This window comes from Ascidia mentula, chromosome 5 (genome assembly GCF_947561715.1).
Source record: "Ascidia mentula chromosome 5, kaAscMent1.1, whole genome shotgun sequence".
NCBI lineage: Eukaryota > Metazoa > Chordata > Ascidiacea > Phlebobranchia > Ascidiidae > Ascidia > Ascidia mentula.
In genome coordinates, this window is record NC_138570.1 from 10,992,688 (window position 1) to 11,013,418 (window position 20,731).

Genomic DNA, 20,731 nt, shown 5'->3' on the forward strand with positions numbered 1-20,731 from the left:
TTTTTTTTAGGGGAAATTGCCGATACAATTTCAAACAAGTAAAAGGATTTATCATCCGCACATGACATTTTTTTCAATTTCAATCTTAAGTGTTACAAATAAAATATATGAAGGATCTTTGAGTCGGATGAACTTTGAAATGTTTTCTTATAAAGATTTGCTATTAACTAAACACAATGTATTTACTAGTTTTTAAGGGTTGAGGTCTGTGTTGATGATGGCTTGCCACAAGCGTGTGTGACAATAAAAAAATTATTTTGACAAAAATATTCTGTAACAACATAACACAAGCAAGGCTAGTATAAAACAAAAACACCCCATTGATTTTTGACAGCTTCTGTACATTTAAGTTTTATGCACATGTATATACTATTTAAATGTATGTACTATTTAAAGAATTTCAGGCTTGAATCATGTTTTCGGATTATCTGGATCTTATTTAATCCAAGTAAATTTGTCTGTTAAAAACTGAACCGAAAAAAACATGCACCTAATTTTCCTGCTCTTTATTGCTTCGGCAGATGTTAAACTTTTGCTGTCAACCTTTGCCAAAACAGTAATGGAATTGTCCTCATTCCAGTTGTAACATATATACATAATAATATTATGTCAAATAATTTTTTATGATGTTTTTCCCCTTTAAATTTTATGTTAAAAGTATTTTTTACCCATAAGAATTTGATTCTTCCAAGAATTTACATTTTGTATTTTGTCAGACTTAGTTGGTTATATTCTCCTAACAAAATTGTTATTTAAAAGCCATTCGAAGAAACTCTGAAACAATGGATAAAAAGAAGAATTATCCTGCTGAAAAAGGTATATATAAATATATACTACATAATTATATGTGTTTGTTTAACAATCTGAAGCCTCGTTTAAAAATTTGTTTTAATAAGGTAACTTTACAGCTTGGTCCAATACTATTATAACTCTAAAAAGTTGCTGTAAATAATATATTTTATGGTGGAAGGTTTTTAGTATGATTCAATTGGTCAATTGGTATTTCCAGGGCAAAACGTTTTTGTTTTTCTGTGAAACCCATTATGCAGGAGTGGGTAAAAATTATATATTATAAATAACAGAGACCTTGTGTATGCAAAATGTTTTAGGATTGTATTATTGCAGGACAACAACATTAAAATCTGCACAAAAACATTGAATGCTGCATAACTATGGTCTCACCCCAGCAATTTTATACGTTTTACTATTGATGGTCATTTAGTTGCTGAGTATAACAGCAAAAATCAATCTTGCAGACAGCTCTTAACAATGTTTCAAAACAGAAAAATATATTTCGCCCTGAAAAGGGCATCATCAGTTTCTGCGGAATGCAAAACACAGAAGCAATGTAAAAAAACTAAGCTCAAACACAGGTCCAGCAAATGTAGAAATGTTAATATTAAACTAATTGAAAACTATGGTCATTTAAACAAAGATACATAAATTCGGGAATCATTCTGTGCAAAGCTATTTTTGTAGTATTAACAGACAACATTACACACAGGATGAAACAGCACACAGATCATCACCAAAATGTTTATAAATTTGGTATCCTGGGGATCATAAGTAAATAAAATGCAGAAAATACATTTTAAAAAACTCAATAAACTTTTTTGTTTTTTTACTGCAAAATTAAATTAAATCATGAATCATGTACATGCTGTTGTACTGTAAACAAGAAGATGCAGGTAAAGAAAATATATAAATTTTTAAAAATAATTCTGTATGTTACCTTTGTTGTGTTGTTTTACTTACTGGCTTGATATCTATATTGATTATTTGGGTAAACTAGTTTGTAGTATTTATGACAACATATTATTTTATGGTGTTAAAGTTTCTTTTAATCACATAATACTAATATTTTTTAGTTTGTTTAAATTTGTAAAAGAAAACACTTATGCCATCAAGCTTGATCATAATTCCAGTAAAACTATTCAAAAAATATTTTGGTGTATATTAGTGCCAAAGATGATTACACCTTTTAAACTTGGGCATACAATGGCTTATTTATTAGTTGTAAACCTAACTTGAACTAAAGTGTATAAAAATGTGTTAAAGTGATGTCTTTAATCAAGAATAAAAACTTGTGAATGATATTTATATCAAAAGGAATGAAAAGAATGAAATGCCATTACGTCTCATTAAATTGACTACTTTAATATATTTTTAAGATGGGGCAGTTCTACATCCAATGTCTTTGTTTAGGCTAGCTATTGGCAAAAAGGAACAGTTCCCCAGGGTCAGATGGCCATGCCAATGATACAGCAATTTGTGGAATGAAATTTCCTAATTTCAAACAAAAATTATTTTTTTTGTTTGAAGACATGCAGCTTGCCCGGTTTTTGTGAATATAACCAGTGTATTCATTATTACTATGAATGGCAGCGTTTTATTGGGATAGCTTTTTTCTGTGGAGTGGCTTCTGCCTTTTACATCTTTGTTTGGAATACTTTTCAAGTTGTCTGGTATAAAAGCGAAGCCGTTGAGTGCAACAGTGCGGAACTGACATTCAAAAACACTATTGTGTGATAGAGCTTTGAGGGCGTTGGAGGAAAATGGGCGTTTCAGTTGGTTTCAAACTTTCGGACAAAAACTGTTGATTAATAAAATGATAGCACGATTTGTTAAGAAACATGGTAATCATAATGGCAGAATTCCAACAAAACTCACGGCCAACTTGTCAGCGGTTTGCCTTTTCTCCAGCTAGCAAGGCAACAACTGGCTGCCTTGCGAAGCGCTAGGAGCGATCGTAATAGAAGAAACCGTCGCGAGAAATCCTTGTAAGTACGAAGATGCGCGCACGTTTGAATGTGCGCGTGCCCAGATAAGCGCGTCGCCCCACTTGCCCGCCCTCCGTCTCTGCGCTTCGTCTTTCTAATCACTGTACCGTGAAGAATACTTGTGCGGATGGTCGTCATCCCAGTTCTCTTTCCTTAGAAGCGACCTGTTCCGACTTGTTGAACTAAATTAGCAATGGGTGCCGAACGAGTTTACGCAATTTTTCAAGACTTGTGTTAGTGTAGTAGGATTGCTGGGGGATGCCGCGACACTGGAGATTTGGCGCCCGTTGCCATTGGTTTGATTGCTTTGTGTTCGTTAGCGTTTCTTTAACGGCCTTCTCGTTCGGCGCCATTCCCACCTTGTTTACCTATGTAATCGAGCCGCTTTATTCAGGAGTATTTGTGAAAAGGATAGGGCATTAGTTTGAACTGTTACGAGACGTTGGACAATAGACCTCGGCAGCGAAGGTTGGGAGTGTTTGTCAGTAGCGTTTCCTATGAGACCTCGCACTATACTCAGCAAAGATTTGAACTGTGGTGTCAATGTGCTGTGCACTCTAGGATTTTTGGCAATCCTTATATTATTTTGTTTTCATAGAGAGATGTAAAACATTTCTGAGTGAATTCTGCCAGCCAGATGATTCAGGAAATGGAAAGTGTTTCAAATACGGTCAAATACTGGTAAGTCTGGCATATTACACATGTATTGTTTTTAGAAGCGTTTTGTTGATGCAGTTACGTCAAATTAATTATTGCCGAACATTGTTTATATTGATTATTGTGTGTTATGTGTTGTCTCGTGCAAAGTTTTAGTGGTGCCGTTTTCAGCAAGGTGCGTCGGACAAACGCGTTTTTCAGTTTGTCTTGCCTCAAGGCATCTTTAAACTAACACGTCAGTTTCCTTAGTTATAATGTATACAATATGCGGGTCAGTTGCATTATAGTTCATTTTTCGCCACAAAATAAAATTAAGTTCTGAAGTCGATTTTTGCCTCACGCCACATTGCGCTTATTTGCCAGCTGTATAAATTAGCAGTTTATTGTTTGTCGTTGGACGATACTGGTTTTGGGGAGTTAGCGCCGGACCAAGTGTCACTTTTTGACACATTTACCCAACCACGTGTTGTGAGTAGATCCCTTGGCGCTAAAATCCCAAATGGCCCAGGCACAAAACAAAGTAGCCGCGCGCACAAACAGTTTATTCAGTCTATGCTTGATTGAAGTGCTGTTCTCTGTACTTTCAGTTTAGTTTGCCCTTTATTATAAAAAGTTTGTTAATGTATAGTTCAACACAGTTAAAAACTTGCTGGTTGTTCTTTATTAGTTTCTGGTCAGATATTCTCATTTCAACTCTAAAGAGGAAATAAATTATGTTTATATTTTGAAGTCCATCAGATAATGGAGCATGTCGATCTAGTTCTCCGTTTTCGATAATCTTATAAGTTTTAAAACTTAATTACATTAAATTCAGGTAGTAGAACATAAATAGGATAAACTCGATGGCGTTACATAGCTGTGAATAGTGATGCCGGTTTTGTGCGCCGATTCAATTTCGATTGCCCCACACTGGCGCGCGCTGTGGAGCGCAACGTCTGTTATCTTTCAATGCTCCCCAGGCGCGTGAGTGGTTGCCTGTTACTTACAATGAATGAATAAACGCTCGCGCCAAACTTCTTACAAGACGTTAGACGACTGTTGAAGCCAGTTCTGTTGCCTAACAACGTTGGAATGGCTGGTCTCCACTAAGTAATGCAAGTGATCAGATGTAAACCGTTTTGCAAAGGCGCTGTTTAAAATGAATTTGCCGTGTTGGGCTTTGTGCCATAAGTTTGTTCAAAAGCTAAACCCACTTTATTTCTACGTTGACTTACTTGTTCACTCAATTACTTATGGTGACTATTCTTAGTTGTTTTCAAAACAAATTGCAATTTTGCTGTAGCACTTGTTGCAAAATATGATTTACAGGTTTTGTTTTGGTTTTCAGACCAAACTTGCACATAGAGAACAGGTTTCTCTTACTGTGGATCTTGATGACCTTCAGGAGTTTGATGCAGAATTGGCAGAAAATGTGGTGCAAAATACTCTGCGCTACCAACGACTTTTTGCTGATGTCATTGAAGAGTTGCTTCCTGATTACAAGGAGCACGAGGTGCCTAATTTCCTTCCAAAAACTGTTATTACATATTTTGTGTGATATGGAAAAACACAGGGCTTTTGTTATATCTGTGTGGAAAATTTTATGCTTACCATTGGTTAAATTTTTATTTAATCATTTTTTTTATTTTAAGGTAACTTACAAAGATGCCTTGGATGTATATATAGAACACCGAATGCTTATGGAGCAAAGAAATCATCAGGATCCTGCTGAACAGCGAAACTGGAGAAACCGATATCCATCTGAACTGATGAGAAGATTTGAGGTATTGTTGTGTTTTGTGTGTTAATGATAGGCATTCAACACCACAATTGGATCTTATCATCTACAGCAGCATATATTATTTGTGTAATGTGTATGCATGTTTTCCATTATTGTTAATGGTATTTTTATTTTAAAGGTAACATTTAAGGCCCAATCAGTACAGAAAGCATATCCTATTCGTGAAGTTAAAGCTGCACACATTGGCAAGCTGACAGTTGTTAGGGGAATTGTCATCAGAGCCACTGAAGTTAAACCAATGATGTCAGTGGCTACATACACCTGTGACCGATGTGGAGGAGAAACCTATCAACCAGTATGTGAAATTCACGACAGTGCATATATGAAATGGTCAAGTAGCGCGAAACAAATGCGCTATAAACCTGATGTGTAGTATTGTGTATATTATATCGTAATGACCAAAATAAATTGAAAATGTCCTAATTTTTTTCTGGCGCTTTGGTCATTTGACAGAAATGTTTTGGTAAAAAAAAAGCAGATGTGAATTATGATGTGTTTGATGAGTGTAATCCTAACCAAAATCTTTCTTTAGATTATAATTTTAGGTGTAAGCAAAAAACTTTACACTCTCCTCTCCTTTGCATCAGATTACATCACCCACGTTTATGCCCCTTGAGATGTGTCCAAGCGAGGAATGTCAAACAAATCGAAGTGGTGGTCGTCTCTTTTTACAGAATCGTGGTTCCAAGTTTACAAAATTTCAGGAGATCAAGATTCAAGAACATGTAGGTTATTTATCTGTATTCAGCTGTTTTCCTCAACCCCTCTACCTTTTATCACAAAAAAAATTTCACTTTATTATAATTATTATTTTCAGAGTGACATGGTTCCAGTTGGTAATATTCCACGCAGTTTAACAATATTTTGTCGGGGAGAAACAACCAGAGCTGCCTTTCCTGGTGACCATATAAGCATAACTGGTGTATTTTTGCCCATGTTAAGAGTTGGATTTCGTCAAATGCAACAGGGTTTACTCACTGACTCATATATGGAGGCACATGTAAGAACTAGTGAAACAAATTATATTTTACAAAACAAATCCCAGAACATGGATTTTGTGTGATTGAACTATTGTTTGTTGTAGAGGGTGATTAAGATGAACAAAACACAAGAAGATGAACAAGATCAAGGGGAAATGACAGAAGATGAAATTGAACAAATAACTCGTTCGTTCATTTGCCATTTCTTTACCATTAAAGGATTAGTATGATAATACATATCCTCATATCATTAACAGAGGAAGATTTCTATGACAAACTGGCAAGTTCTATTGCTCCTGAGATTTATGGACATGAAGACATAAAAAAAGCTTTACTTCTACTTCTTGTTGGTGGTGTTGACCGAAACGCAAATGGTAAGTTGCGCTGTTACAGTGGTGTGTAATATTATGCATGTTACTCACCTGCCAGTAATTTATTGTATTGTTTTGTAAATGACTGAAGCAACATGTTAAGTAAATTGTATAAAATTAAAATACTTGTGTAACAATTGTGTAATTTTGTAGTGTGTGTTTGAGTATTCATTTCAACAAAGGACTGTAAGTTTGCCAACAGATAAAATATTGTTTTACTCATTATTTTGTATTTTATTTTTCCATTTTGTGCTTTGCAAAAACAGGCAATGACAACCAGATGCTCATGTGTTTTTCAGGTATGAAGATTAGAGGGAATATCAACATTTGTCTAATGGGAGATCCTGGTGTGGCCAAATCTCAACTTCTTTCATACATTGACCGCCTTGCTCCGCGAAGTCAGTACACAACTGGAAGAGGGTCTTCTGGTGTTGGTCTTACTGCTGCTGTCATGAAAGTGAGTTAGTTTCCCAACTTTTATATATAAGTCGCACAAACATTTGACATCACTGTGAATTGTTCTTCCAACATAACTAAACGACTTTACTTCTTCATCACAAAATGTTGCTCAGTCTTTCTTGATTTAGTTTACTTTATAGCCAACTAACAAAATTTCTTCCTGGGTCTGATTAATGTTGAAGACACAAGTTAAACATTAAAATTAAAAAAAATGTCATGTTTCAGGATCAAGTTACAGGGGAGATGGTTTTAGAGGGAGGAGCCCTTGTTCTTGCAGATCAGGGTGTTTGCTGCATCGATGAGTTTGACAAAATGATGGATGCCGACCGCACTGCTATACATGAAGTTATGGAGCAGCAAACAATATCTATAGCTAAGGCATGCCCAGTAAAAAATATATAATGTTTAAACTGTGGATATCTGTGAACCTTTTGATACATTTTATGTTTTAAAATTTTAACAAAATACATTTTAAGTTGTGTATATGTACATATAAGCTAGTCAGCTTGGGACAAACTGCCTTGTGTTCTAAACCAGGTCAATTCATTTTCTGTCATTATTTGAGCGCTTGGTTTATTGTTCTAGGCTGGAATAATGACTTCGTTAAATGCAAGAGTGTCAATTTTGGCTGCTGCAAATCCAGCATATGGTCGATATAACCCAAAAAAATCCATCGAGCATAATATTCAACTTCCTGCTGCATTGTTGTCTCGATTTGATCTTCTTTGGTTAATCCAAGATAAACCTGACAGAGAAAATGACCTGAGGTGTGATAAGCATAGTAGGATATATTTAATTTAATTTTTAGGTAGTTAATATATATAGTTTAGTGTTTCTTAACTTAACATGGAAATCTTCTGTTTAAATAGCTTCTTCCCTACATGAACATAGTTCTTCCTAGCAGCATTAGAAATAGTTTATGGAGTCATTTTCCTTGTCATATGATAAACATTTTGTATTACAGTATCTTTTAAGATTTTAAGCATGTTAATATAGAGTCAACATATTTATATCATCTCTACTTAAACTGATATTGTGATGTTTCCCAATACCTATTTTCTTGTACATCAGAACTCCATTGGTTACCTGGCATTTACAACAAAAATTTGTCCGTTATTACAGACTCGCTCAACATATCACATACGTCCACATGAACTCTGTGCATCCTCCTTTGCAGTTTGAACCAATTGATATGCGTCTGATGAGGTGCATATATTGAGATGTTTTTTTAGTTTGTCTCTGAACTTACATAGCAAAATTATTATTACAGGCGGTATATTTCATTGTGCAAGAAAAAACAACCAGTTGTTCCTCGCGAATTGACTGATTATATTACAGCCGCATATGTTGAACTCCGCAAGGAGGCGCGCGCGAGCCACGATGCTACTTTTACTTCAGCTCGAACTTTGCTGTCGATCTTGCGCCTTGCCACCGCCCTGGTAAGTGAATAAAGCACTGAAATAAACAATCGACAGCGTGGGACGTGTTTCAACGCATGACGCCATGTCGGTCAGACCGAGTGTATTTACACGTATCTTATCGTATTGCACTTGTCCCGGCCTTCAAGACTTCGTGATTGTCATCACCTGGTGTTGTTTTTATTTCTGTGTGGGAGAATGTGAAAAAAAAGTTGGCTTTCTGCGACGCAGTTTGGGCCAGTGCATTAATAATTACAAAAGAATTATTGCACTTCCCTAGACTGGTTTGCCTAAAGCACTACCTGCCTACCTTTTTAATAGTTACCTTTTGGTTCTGGGTTTCGGTCAATACTAGATGCAAAACATGCTTTTCATCCACATGCATTGCACTGTTATTGATCTGGAAACCGGATGCCTTCATGCACCTTATTGTTGAAGAAGCCGTAGTAACAATGTAAAAAAATTAAATTGAATTTTCAAATCTTACTTACATTAAACGAATGTGGTTCCAGGCCCGTCTTCGACTTGCAGACGTAGTGGAAAAGGATGACGTGAATGAAGCGATGAGAATGATGGAAATGTCTAAAGATACCCTCAACCCTGCGACTGAACATTTACACAGGTTGGTGAAAGGGATGTTTTTGAGCATAAGAGTTACCTATCAAGTATTGTCTTTTTGTAATAAGTCAACCTAGATTATATTAAGCCTGTTAACTATTTGGGTAAATTTTATTACAGAAAACAACGGCCGACTGATGCAATTTTCCAAGTTATTCGAGACATGGTGTCAGTGGACGGTGGTTCCGTCACAAGTGTCCGTGTCACTGACGCCCGTCAACGTTGTGTTGCCAAGGGTTACACACCTGACCAGTTTGACGAGGCTATTGAAGAATACGAATCGCTGAACGTTTGGTTGTTAAACGCAGCGAAAACACGCCTAACGTTTATTTAAGACGCTTTGCAAATAACGTCTCCGAAAAGTAACTTGACCGTGAAAAAGCTTGACCAATTTTCGATTACTTGTGTTTCATCATGTGGATTTGTAAAAAAATTTGCTACAAAAATGGATTTTAGTCTGTTTTGTTTGAAGTTATTGCCGTTTAGCCGAGGGCTGGAAGATGAGAATTTGGTAAATTAGTCCGCAATCTATGTTTTTTGCCATTTTTCAGAAATAAAAGCATTAGTGTGTTCAAGTGTGTAGTGAGTTCGTGAAGTGGGCACTTTTAGTTCGCAGCAAAGAAGTCCAATAATGGTGTTGGTATAAAATAGTTCAGGCGCGGTTAAATTTACGATTAGATATAAAATATGCCTAATTAATATGGAATACCAGAGTTCAGAATTTTCCTTCACGGCGTAATAAGTTTGAAGACTAACCTACGCTGGACGATATCATAAACAAATTTAAAAGCTGTGAAACCACGAGAAATGTTTTGAAACAATTCTGGCCAGAAAGATGTGACTGATTTGTAACGGTAAGGGCAAAAACCACTGTGTAGCGATGTTACTGTGCCAACTTCTTTTTGAGATTAATTATTACCAGGGTTGCGATAAGATAACTGCAAACTGTATTTCGGCACGTTACGTTCGATAAATTGATTCCGTTGTGAGATGACATACGTGACTTTACCGGCAAACCCCGGATCAAGCAAGAAATTTGTTGGCGACATCCGAGAAGTAGCCCTACATAACAACACATACATCAGCAAGTGTATTTCTACATTATAAGCCCTTGTTTATAAAAGAAAGTATAAAAAAAAAAATTTTCATTCTATGGTTGAAAATATCGATTGTTATCGACTCCGTGCACTCCGATAATTGCGTCGCTTCATCTGATCGATCCAGTAACTTCAAACGCTTTTGCAGCCAGTGTCTGTAGCGTCAGATGCACACTAATTAGGTAAATTTGTTTCAGTACATAATTTTATTAATTTGCACGAAACATATTGCAATTATTCAACGTGTGTGAATAAACACCACTAAATTGCTTTTCCCATCTAATGAGTGTGTTCTGCCAAATAAGGGAAAATCTATTCTGCATTCGTTAAATTATTGATGAGTCCGTGCTATTGCGGTATGAGCATTGCCAATTCCCTGAAGTTGCAAATGGTCCAGATCCACGAGTTTATATCCTATAAATGCAACTGCTATGGTTTGTTTGAAATACTGAAATGCGTGCGAATGAAGTAGACGGGGCTGTCGTGAAGGTTGAGGGTCAATTTCGATTGAACAGTGCTAATGTCACCACTTCCCAGACAGGTTCAAATTGCCTTTGTCACTTAAAGAGGTTTCGTGGGCCGACAGATGACCGCAGGAAAACGGGCCTTAATTAAAATCGACCTAACCAATCATCTCAGAACTAACAGTGTAATTGTGGCAAGGCCAACAACGTGCTGCCAAATTCTCAGCAAACATGTATTGTTTCCACAGGATTGATAAATGGCTTGACTGCATGACGTCACAAACTCCCTCTCCAAGCAAACCTCGTTGTGAGAGAAAAACTGGCCGGGGCGCGCGATTTTTTTCCTCGCGGCTTCTCTTCTAGCGGATGCCCTCATACAGCCAAACTACGAAATGCGATGTACAGGTGTAAGCGGCGGCTCGCGCAACTGGTGCATGTCACAACAAACAGAGTGTGTTCAGTTACCGCTTGTTGTTCACTGACTTTTATGTTTACAGACGATTTGATGTTCTGCTGTTTCCGTTTTGTATGTTAAACACACTGGCGACGGAGGAGAAAAAGTTGCCTTAAGACAGTCAGGACAGAAAGACAGAAGTCGGGACGAAGTTGGTTTCATCGTTGCATCGAAAAGATAACTTACGCTATCGGTTGATAAAAGTGGACTATCCGGAAATTCTGAAGTACATTTATAACTTATGAATATGGGAATGTAGCTGTGAGAAGTGTGCAGTTGTGCTTGGTATACTTGTTTGAGGCCGAACATTCAAGTCCGCTGTGGTACATAGTGGTTGAGGAAACAATTATGTTCTTGCCAAATTTGGCTTTGATGTGTGTCACAATGTGGTGTGTCTCGGGAATTTGCAATGGATTTGGCGAGACATCGTGTGGAGATGTGCGGAGAACATTTGCTGCTAATGACATCGGTGCATTGAAAATGGTCCCGTACGCGCCAAAACGAAGTAAGTGTGGTCTGTGTAGATTCAATATTGCTCCACTGATTAGTAGTAAAGTAATACGCAAGAATTACAAAGTCAACCGAAAAGTGTAAAATTGTTCATGCTTTAGGTTTATGCCCCACCGCAAACAGACCTTGCTCACAATCATAATGTTTATTTTAATCATCAAAAAGGCTCGAGCAAGTCCGAATGACCGCGAGCGATATGTGGTCATTCAAGTGATTGTCACGTGTAACCACAAGGAAATGAAATAAAAAGATTCGTCAAACTAAACCGTGAAGGTGATAATTTGCCTCACGGCGGGATAGCAGTAAACGCCACAAAAGGCGACCTCACATAAAACAAATGGCATTTTGTATGTTAATCCTAGGTTGCCTGTCGGTGATGGCTTTCGTTTTTATAACTGCTTACCAAGCAAATTATAAAAACAAATCTATTCTTAAATCTATATCTCACCATATTCCATGCTGGAATTTTAATATATACCTGGTTCGCGATACGCAGATTGATATTTATCAAATAAGAACGTACCATTGGAAATCCTTATATAACAATGTAATCGCACTGCAAATTCAAATAGCAATTATAAAATAATACGAACGGACTTCAAAACCCGTATCCAAACTATGTGTGTTATATGCTTTCACACGTTACATTTTTCCAGCACGCAACTTACGAATATGTCCAACCAACCGAGTAACGTGTTGCACGGCGGAAATGGAGCGAAGATATCAACAAGCTTCACAACAAGATTTCATGAAAGTTATCAAAACGAAACTGTCGACGACAAAATTTTTTTTTACAACGTTTATTCGAGAATTTAAAGGTACGGGTCATATTTCTGCGTTGGTTATATGTGCATTGAATTTCATTTCAATCGTAACATAATAAGTCCTCCTTAAAATAAGTGTCGTATTGCTGAACCCATCTAGACACGCATTATCATTGCTTGAAAGTGTTTGGGGCCGTACATTTGTTGGTTTGTTTTGATTTGGAAGATTGCACGTGTCATGCTTACACACTTAACCTACGACATTGTACGTTAACAAATCCGTCGTCTACAGTTCAGCTTCGACCACGATTCAAAAGTCACGATCACAGCCTGTTAATTTGCCGCTTCCAAAGTCAGTACATTTTTTCGCGTAGCAAGAACTTGACCGCTCCATCTCTTCTAGTTGATTGACTTCGACGTGCTTCGCTTTGTATCCGTGATCGATTTAAGTACACTATTGTCTTTTTTGGAAGCAAGCGGTGCATTTAACGCGACTAGATGGATTTCGCCTGGCGCCACTCGTTCTTCTCACGGGCAGCAAATTGTTAAAAGCAGACTCTGTTGACTGAACACTGTATAGGTCGCTTCTGTTAGTTTGCACTTGACAAGTCGTCCCGCGAAAAGCCGTCGGTTTTCGGTTACGCAAAAACTCAGCCGAGATAAGTTGAACGTATCACATGGTTTAGCTGCTGTTTTATTTTATTTTTAAATAAGTCGGTTTGTGCCTTGACGCGTTAAACATTAATAGAGCTTGTTTTAGGGGAACAATTTCCGAAGTGTTTGTTCAATCAATAACGGCATTCCCACACGCGTGCTGCCTAACTTGTTCTGTGTCAGCGCTGTATGGAAGCTCAAACCACTAGGATGATTCAGTGAAACGTAAGAAATCGCCTAGTTAACCCAAAGAGCGTCGAAAACAAGCCATAAACAACGTCTTTGTTGTCTGTGCAAACTAACCCTGCAAACATTCCATTAGATTTCGGCGGACTTACCAAAGCGAGCTTATAGTTGCCTGGCATGATTGGTTCGGTTAAAGTTCGCTGATTTCTTTAATAATCATGCTATCATTTTTTCCCACAAACTATTTTGTAAATTTGCGTTAGGTTTTTCGTCGTATCTTTTTGTGACCTCATGCGAACAAATTTCTCGCCATTAAACAGGTGCGCGTGATTACGTCTGAATAGACCGCTGTGAAACGGATATTTTCGAAGGTCCACATGCTTGTTTGTTTATAATCCGATCCGGTGTCTGTCTTGTGTTGCCGACTTATCGTTTCAAGTCCGTCTTGCGTAAATAAGCCAGCCGCGAATAATGACAAGTGTGGAACACAACTGGATTTTCTGGGGATTTTAGCACTTACAAACCAACGTAATCGTGCAAAGCCCAAACAAAACCCAAGCGGATATTTACCGGCCTCGGAGAGAGCTGAAAGGGCCCAAAGAGATGGTAGTGTCAGTAATGGATGAATCTTTGTTTGTTGTTTGTCTTTGATCTGATTCAGGTCGCCGATGTCCATAACCAAATCGGCGTGGATGCATAATGGTTTCTCAACTAACTAACTTACTTGATGTAATGTTTATTGCAGATGATATGCAAGACTTCAGTGCACAAAAACGGAATGAAACAACTATGACTTTAAGTAAAGCATTCCCAACCGACATCGATGGAGCGAAAATTATATCAGAATCTCTGTTCGATAGCCTCGAAATTGCACGTTATGAGACAAATCGTCCTGACATGGCTTCAGAAATAGAGGCAGCTTTGAGTCGGTAATATTGAACGGTCTTCTATTTAATTACTTTTACTACTTTGATAGTCCGTGTACATGTGATATTTTTAATCCATACTCCGCATTAAAGGTTTCCGGAACACATTAGACGTAAAATGGGTTGTCGCGATTGCTGTGCGGTGACAATTTCGCACATGCTCGAGTGACAACAATTACCTGTGAGTTGGCAGCACGATAAACAAAATTGCCCAGATTACTGGAGCATCTCACCAGGCCTCCCGGAACCATAATTTTGCGAACTAAAAAAGACTGAGGTAGTTTTGTCACATCATTATCGCACATTATCGATTTATGCACGCGAATCATCGGTCACATTGCACTTGATGCACTGGCGGCGTAGATGTTTGCGGTGTAACCAAGCTGTTCATTGTCACCCACGATCAGGCGAAGGCCGCCTCAACAAGAATCTCACCTCCTATTATGCAGATAATACTGTTTACCAGGATTAGAGTTACGTCCTTATCGGTACATGTATGCGAGATAGACTTTGATTACATGCGAGGAACGAAAGCACTACGATAAAACGTAATAAGTTAAAGCGCGTGCGCACGTGTGGCAGTAGCGGCACTGCCATTGATGGATGGCCTGCAGCCTGTGATCGAGTCTAGATTTACAGAATAGAGATTACCAATATCTCTGTCGCAGAAAATCTGTCCCGCCCATACAATCGTGTGTGGCAATGTGTTGGTTTGAACACGTTTGATTGATTGCTTTTTGCTATTTTCGCCTTTTCAAGTAATAAATATGCATCCTTAAGTTGGTGGTCACGCTATATACAGCATACCATTGTTAGAAACCAAAAATGAGCACCCGCGTTCAAATTTCATAAACCTACGGCTGTTTACGTCTTGGTCAAAGCACGGTTTAGTTATCACGATGCAGAAAAACGTGCAAGCCCTTTGTTGAAATGGCGGTTGTCTGTCGTCGCTGCGAGGTCAAGGCAGTGGACGTCAAGGTGTAACCTGAACCATTGCCAAAGCTAGCTTTGCAGTGACCCTGTACCAGTTACTTGATACGCCAGCCCAGCCCAATCCTTTTTGCACCATGTCAAGTTATAATTTATGTTACCGATTAAAACCGAACTTGCGTCAAACGAAAGCCATTACTTTTTTTAGTTGTGACGTTCAATTTGTTAGATAACCAAACATCAACCCAAAATTGTAATATATTTTTAGAACATTTAAAGGCATCTTTTCTCTTCACGTGAAAAATCGTTTTTCAACTGAAAACAATTACAAATGCATATATGATCAGTACAATGAGCGTGAGTGTTTCGGCCGACTTCCACAACTTCTCGCTGAACAATTATTTGCCGCTTATAACAACACGCTCACTTTCTATGAGGTATGTACAACTGTATGAAGTATATTCCAAGTATTTTATACCACTGCTATTCTTCAGTCAACAAAATCCGGATTGGAAGCGTTGAACTTGGCCACAAAGTCTGTGAAAAATCGAAAATGCAACCGGGCAGTCGTGAAAATGCAATACTGTTCACACTGCTATGGCCTAACCCTCATCAAGCCATGTTCTGGTTTGTGCAAGAATGTCATGCGGGGGTAGGTACAAATACATGTTGTTTTGTTTATAATTGACATCATCGTGTATATATAAACCGTCATTGTGTATTGTATATAGCTGTCTTGTTGGCATGTCAGAGATGGATTTGTATTGGAAACATTATATTGGAGCCCTCACCGCATTAGCAAATTCAGTAAACTATAAGAAAGGCGACATCGAAAGTGAAATATCTCACCTTGTACGCAAAATAACCGAAGCAAGTTTTAATCAGACGAATTTATGGCCAGCGACGAAGGTAACTCTACTTGAATAAAACTTGTCAGAAACAAATAATAATTTCGATTTTTCTGCGCGGTTGGGCATTGGCAGAGTAATACTTGGGCGCCAAGTAGTTTTGTTTTAGTGTTGTTGCAAGTAAAAAATAAAACAAATCTACCAGGTTGAATGTTTAAATTGTCACGGCAGATCTGTCCTGGAATATATTTGCTCCCTAGGTTTTAAAGCGGTTACGTTATATAACTGTTTTTGACAAGTAACGTCTGGTCTTAAGCGCGAAATAATTCCTTTTACACGGTAAACGACATAGGTTTGTTGTGTTATACCAGACTTGAATTGCAAAAGCGAAATCAAGGACAAAAGACAAGGACACGAATGTTTTTGATCTAACATTTGTTAAAAAAGTATTTAATAAAGGCGGAACCTGATTTTGCTGAATGACATATTTAGTAAACCAAATTGTGATCGAATTCCCCCTAAAAATACGATTTTGTTTTCAGAAATATTCTGACAGTGCTTTCTGCAAAGGAAGGGAAAAGCGTTCGTCGGGTATATTTTTTTTCATCATAAACTTATCGGTATATAGGGCGCACAAGACATTTGGCTGTCAAACATTTCTTTGCCTCTGGAGCTTTAACTAATTTTAGGTGTACATATGCTACATAACTAAGAGATTTTAGTTTCTTCTATTTCATTTTTGCACTGGGCAACTTTGCACACTAACGATACATGAGATTAACGAAAACGAAAATGTGGATTAAGATTTTCCAGCCAAAGAAACAAAGTTTTCCAAACGCAAACGAAATCGCAAAAGAAGCCGAGAACGAAAAAATCGCCAAGCTGAGCAATTGCATGGTGAAGGTTTAATTCGCTCATCCAAAGTAAGACGGATTCGACCACCACATGAAGTTTTGCAGTTGGCGGCTCCAGGACCGTCTGCTGAAAAAACAGTTACAAACAAAATACAGAAAGGAGACATCTTCAAAATTGATGAAGTTTCCCGCTCACACAAAACACCTGGTCGACGCCTTCGAACCAAAATGCTGAGGTAGGTGACGTTGATATAACGTATAAATTCCTACAGTCATATACTCCATGTAATAATGGTTAGCAAATCTAAAGTGTAGAGCAAATAAAATAAAAACAAAACTAAATATATGGCATGTGACCTAGCACTTACATGCCTTTAGCACATTAAAATTGTTAGGTATATATCACTATTTAGTGTGACAGGTTATGCGGTTCACAAACTTGAGTATACAGTAGTTCGTGTGATATGCATTCTTGCATCTGCTATTTGTAAGACAGATCTGTGAGATTCCTGATGTGGTTAGCAGCAGCAGAGCATAAAATTAAATGACTTGTGCATAAAAGAGCATTTGGTGTTTGTGTCGTCCACGCTTGTTCAAAAACAACGAATAGGTCTGGAAGACACCATATCGGGGTGTCATGCGAAATGATTATCAAATCGTTCGCGTGCACAGGCGTGACGGATATCACATCAGTAAATTAAATTTACGTGAGCGCAAAGTAATATGTCTGGATTCCGATGTAACACGAAACACACAAGTAGTGCCTTTTTTGAATTGCTGCAGTTATGCTGCACACTTCTCGTGTGCCTATATTGCGTTGGACTTTATCCTGCGAAGTTAATTCGACATCCTTTTTAGTACTATGTTGACGCATCAGGCACCTAACAAAGACCAGTACATGGGCGAGGTAAATAAACCAACTCAAGTAAGAATAGACGCGTGGGGCCCGATCAGAAGTGACCTTTTTGTACCACTTGAGGTTTCTTTGTGGAAGTCAATTAACGTTTCACACGCAACAAAGACTTTTATGGAGTCGCTAATTCCCGCGTTGTTGTAACGTAATTCATGCGCTTTGCGTGAAAGTCAATCAGTTCCAAGATCTCAAAACGAACGTTCGGCGCAGGCCACTAGAATTGAGATTACTATTTAAGACCAATTTTGTTTGATTTACAAAAGCACGAATTGTACTTTCTTCCTTCAATCAAAACATGTCTATAGTGGGATTGAGCTTTGGCGCAACTCATACTGCTTTTCGTGTGGGAACGATATCACAATGAAGTTTACACAACACTTCCTCGCGCGAGTGTTGGGAGGCACCAACACCTCCGTTTATCACTGAAATATCTCGAGTTACCCGTGGCGTGTTGGTAACCGAAGAGTGCGCAGTTATTTTGTTCAAGAAAGTATTTCAGTAAATCCTCCTGATGTCCGTCGAGCGTGCTGAGTCCACTTTCAAGGGGCGAGCATAGTGTCAAGTAACTGTGAGAATTGGGAAATCGTAGACGATCTGGCACTTCAGTCACTTCCTAGAAAAAACAATTATATCATTTTTATACCGATGCATCTAATTTCTGCCTTGAAATCCGCGAATTTGTGGAAAATTGTTGTTGACGTTGATACAGTTTCTTGTACAATACCTGTGCGAAACTCACCGATTGTAAATATTGCGCATGATGTTTGATTTTTTCCCGACCTCAACTTCCTCGAGTCTAGGAATGACGTGTAAGATATACGAAATGCTCCAAATCCCAGGCCTTGTATCGTTTAATGCCCCCCTCGCACCCGTACTAAAATTTTAGTTTGTCCTGTCGGCTTTAAATTTTTTTTCAGTAATTGGTGGGAAAGTTGGTTTTACTGATATGATATGCAAGAAGACAATTTTAATGGATTACTGTAAAGTCATTAGTGAACATCTAATTTGAGTAATATCTCTTTTCAGATTTGCCAACCAATTGAGTCTTTCTCTGAACTTCTTCATGACCTTACCAGACGAACTTTGTGACCCCAACAACCAAAGATCATTGCCAGTTTCCACGTCTGGTAACTGCTGGGACGGACAAAATATGGTTGACAGGTGAGAAGACGATATGCTTTTCTGATATTTATATTGTACCAGCATAAAATAGTACAGTGGATTTAATCCATTGAAGCTATTACATATTCCATTTAAAATAGTTATTACATCTATTCATCAGGACTCGTTCCGTTTGGTTACTTATTTTTTAGTTCATGAAAGAAAAACAACAAAATAAACATCAGCACTGAAGTTGAATTTAACCATTCCCTAACGGTTTAAATGAGGAAAATTGTAAGAAAATTGCATTCATTTAAGGAAAATGGTTTGTACGGCGGGAGTGTTCACGAAAAGTTTAAATAATCGGGCAACCTAACACAAAAGCACACCGACACAACAGTCCGGCTGAACCACGCACGACTTCAAAGTTAGGCGGGATCGGTGTTTTGAGCGAATCACGCAGGGAATTAACCTGGGCTTTACAAAGTAAATATTTCACCCAAACCGCTTTTTCCTGTCATCCTGTTGCGCTTTGTCCCTTTATAATTGTTGATCCATGCACCTGGTCTATTTTATTTAATTTTGCAACGTGACTAGCATTACCTCGTTAAGATTAGTTTGGTGCTCGTAGAAATAAACTAAGTTTTGTGTTGTTGTTAGATACAACGAACGAGTCGTGACTAAAGGACTAGAAGGCCAACAAAAAAATCCAGAAATGAACGTAAAAGGCATGCATCCTGGAATGCAGCAGGCTGTGGAAAACCTCAGACTCAGCTCGAAGGTGAGAAAACAAAAAGTGTAGTACCTGTAGTATCTAGACACATAGTCTATAGTATATATGTTATGCAATTATCAATTATGTTATTTACAGATGTTGTTACTACCGAATGGCTACGATTCCATTCCAATGGTTCTTCGTGAAATGCCATATTTTGTTAAAAAAAACCTTCGTCGCAATATAAGCATAACATCTGCACCTTGTGATGACGAGGACAATTGTGTCGATGGAGGATCCGCAGAGAGCAGTGGGGAGCCACAAGACGTCGACCAAACTGGACGATCCATAGGCAAGCAATATATTTGCAATAGTTGGTAAATTAAGAAGTATATAATAAATGCCTTTCCAGCGTTATTTCCAAATCAACCAAAGACAGAACAAAGAAAGCAGATGTATACGACTACACTCAGCATAAAAGCAACTCGGATTACTGATTTCAAAGTCGAAAAAGACACAGTAAAGCAAATATTCAATACCTCAAACGTCAATACAGAGAAAATCAGTACATTGCTTATAACTGTTGATGTAACAACGCTAGAGGATGGCGGTGTTAACTCGGCGACCAAACTTTCCCAGAAAAATACAAGATTGCGAACTTTATATTTAGCATTTGTTGTGTGCTTTATTGTATTGCGAGCTTAAGTCCGATCCTGTGAAAATGTAAGTTCTATTCTGCATGTTCTTTATCGTTTTTGTTGTTTACGTTTTAGTTGTTGTCCAGGGAAATTAGCAACAAGCATTCCAGCATTATATATGCAACCAACTATTTGCAGCAAGCCTATCTTACACATAGAAACTAAATCAAACGATACAGCGCCAATGCACCGTTTTTAGAGTTTAGACTGCTAATGTTTTTCTGTGCAGTTCACTTGCTCAATATATTTGTGTATATATATGCACCTGATTGCAGCATGAACAACAAACATTTTGAAGACAAGCAAATACTGGACGTGACCTTCAACGTAATGTTTCAATCAGGGGGTCGAACCGTTTGTCATACAGATTTAGTTCCGGTTCGGGGTTCGTTCATTAATTCCGGTTTGAACAAAGTAACCGCTCAGAGAGTTTTATTTGTTCAGATTCAGTTGAACTTGAAACCGGTTTAAAGGTTCAGAAACAGTTCCAGTTGGACTTCCTAGTTTCAATACATTTCCAGACACCTAAATTTTAGATCACTGCAATTCTGTTA

The 20,731-nt window shown here is 37.9% G+C and overlaps 2 protein-coding genes across 3 annotated transcripts; both read left to right on the plus strand.

Annotated features, from left to right (window-relative positions):
• Window positions 1-714: 714 nt before the first annotated feature.
• On the plus strand, window positions 715-9,629 carry LOC145903912 (DNA replication licensing factor mcm7-like). The gene is made up of 16 exons (XM_082992099.1): window positions 715-816; window positions 3,379-3,461; window positions 4,765-4,929; window positions 5,069-5,200; window positions 5,336-5,512; window positions 5,805-5,942; window positions 6,035-6,217; window positions 6,302-6,383; window positions 6,455-6,571; window positions 6,868-7,025; window positions 7,253-7,405; window positions 7,613-7,794; window positions 8,150-8,233; window positions 8,298-8,466; window positions 8,958-9,067; window positions 9,184-9,629. Exons 1-16 carry the CDS (start codon window positions 783-785, stop codon window positions 9,395-9,397), a joined length of 2,181 nt encoding a protein of 726 aa, XP_082848225.1. The 5' UTR covers window positions 715-782; the 3' UTR covers window positions 9,398-9,629.
• Window positions 9,630-11,100: 1,471 nt separating this feature from the next.
• LOC145902545 (glypican-5-like) lies at window positions 11,101-20,731 on the plus strand. Of its 2 annotated transcripts, none has more exons than XM_082990560.1 (12): window positions 11,101-11,583; window positions 12,245-12,406; window positions 13,938-14,121; window positions 15,317-15,485; window positions 15,543-15,700; window positions 15,780-15,957; window positions 16,439-16,487; window positions 16,701-16,986; window positions 18,690-18,824; window positions 19,425-19,545; window positions 19,636-19,852; window positions 19,919-20,731. In XM_082990560.1, the coding sequence occupies exons 1-12, from the start codon at window positions 11,427-11,429 to the stop codon at window positions 20,182-20,184; spliced, it is 2,082 nt and encodes a 693-aa protein (XP_082846686.1). In that variant the 5' UTR covers window positions 11,101-11,426; the 3' UTR covers window positions 20,185-20,731. The 2 variants fall into 2 exon arrangements, with proteins under 2 accessions (XP_082846686.1, XP_082846685.1); XM_082990559.1 differs by having other exon boundaries at window positions 19,636-19,831; window positions 19,892-20,731.

Excerpts from the sequence above, each read along its gene's own strand:
- LOC145902545 (XM_082990559.1), top strand. The coding sequence starts at position 11,427 with ATGTTCTTGCCAAATTTGGCTTTGATGTGTGTCACAATGTGGTGTGTC. Across the intron at positions 14,122-15,316 it reads ATAGAGGCAGCTTTGAGTCG|AACATTTAAAGGCATCTTTT; the intron begins GTAATATTGAAC and ends ATATATTTTTAG. Across the intron at positions 18,825-19,424 it reads GGACAAAATATGGTTGACAG|ATACAACGAACGAGTCGTGA; the intron begins GTGAGAAGACGA and ends TGTTGTTGTTAG.
- LOC145903912 (XM_082992099.1), top strand. The coding sequence starts at position 783 with ATGGATAAAAAGAAGAATTATCCTGCTGAAAAAG. Across the intron at positions 5,513-5,804 it reads GAGGAGAAACCTATCAACCA|ATTACATCACCCACGTTTAT; the intron begins GTATGTGAAATT and ends CCTTTGCATCAG. Across the intron at positions 6,572-6,867 it reads TGTTGACCGAAACGCAAATG|GTATGAAGATTAGAGGGAAT; the intron begins GTAAGTTGCGCT and ends TGTGTTTTTCAG.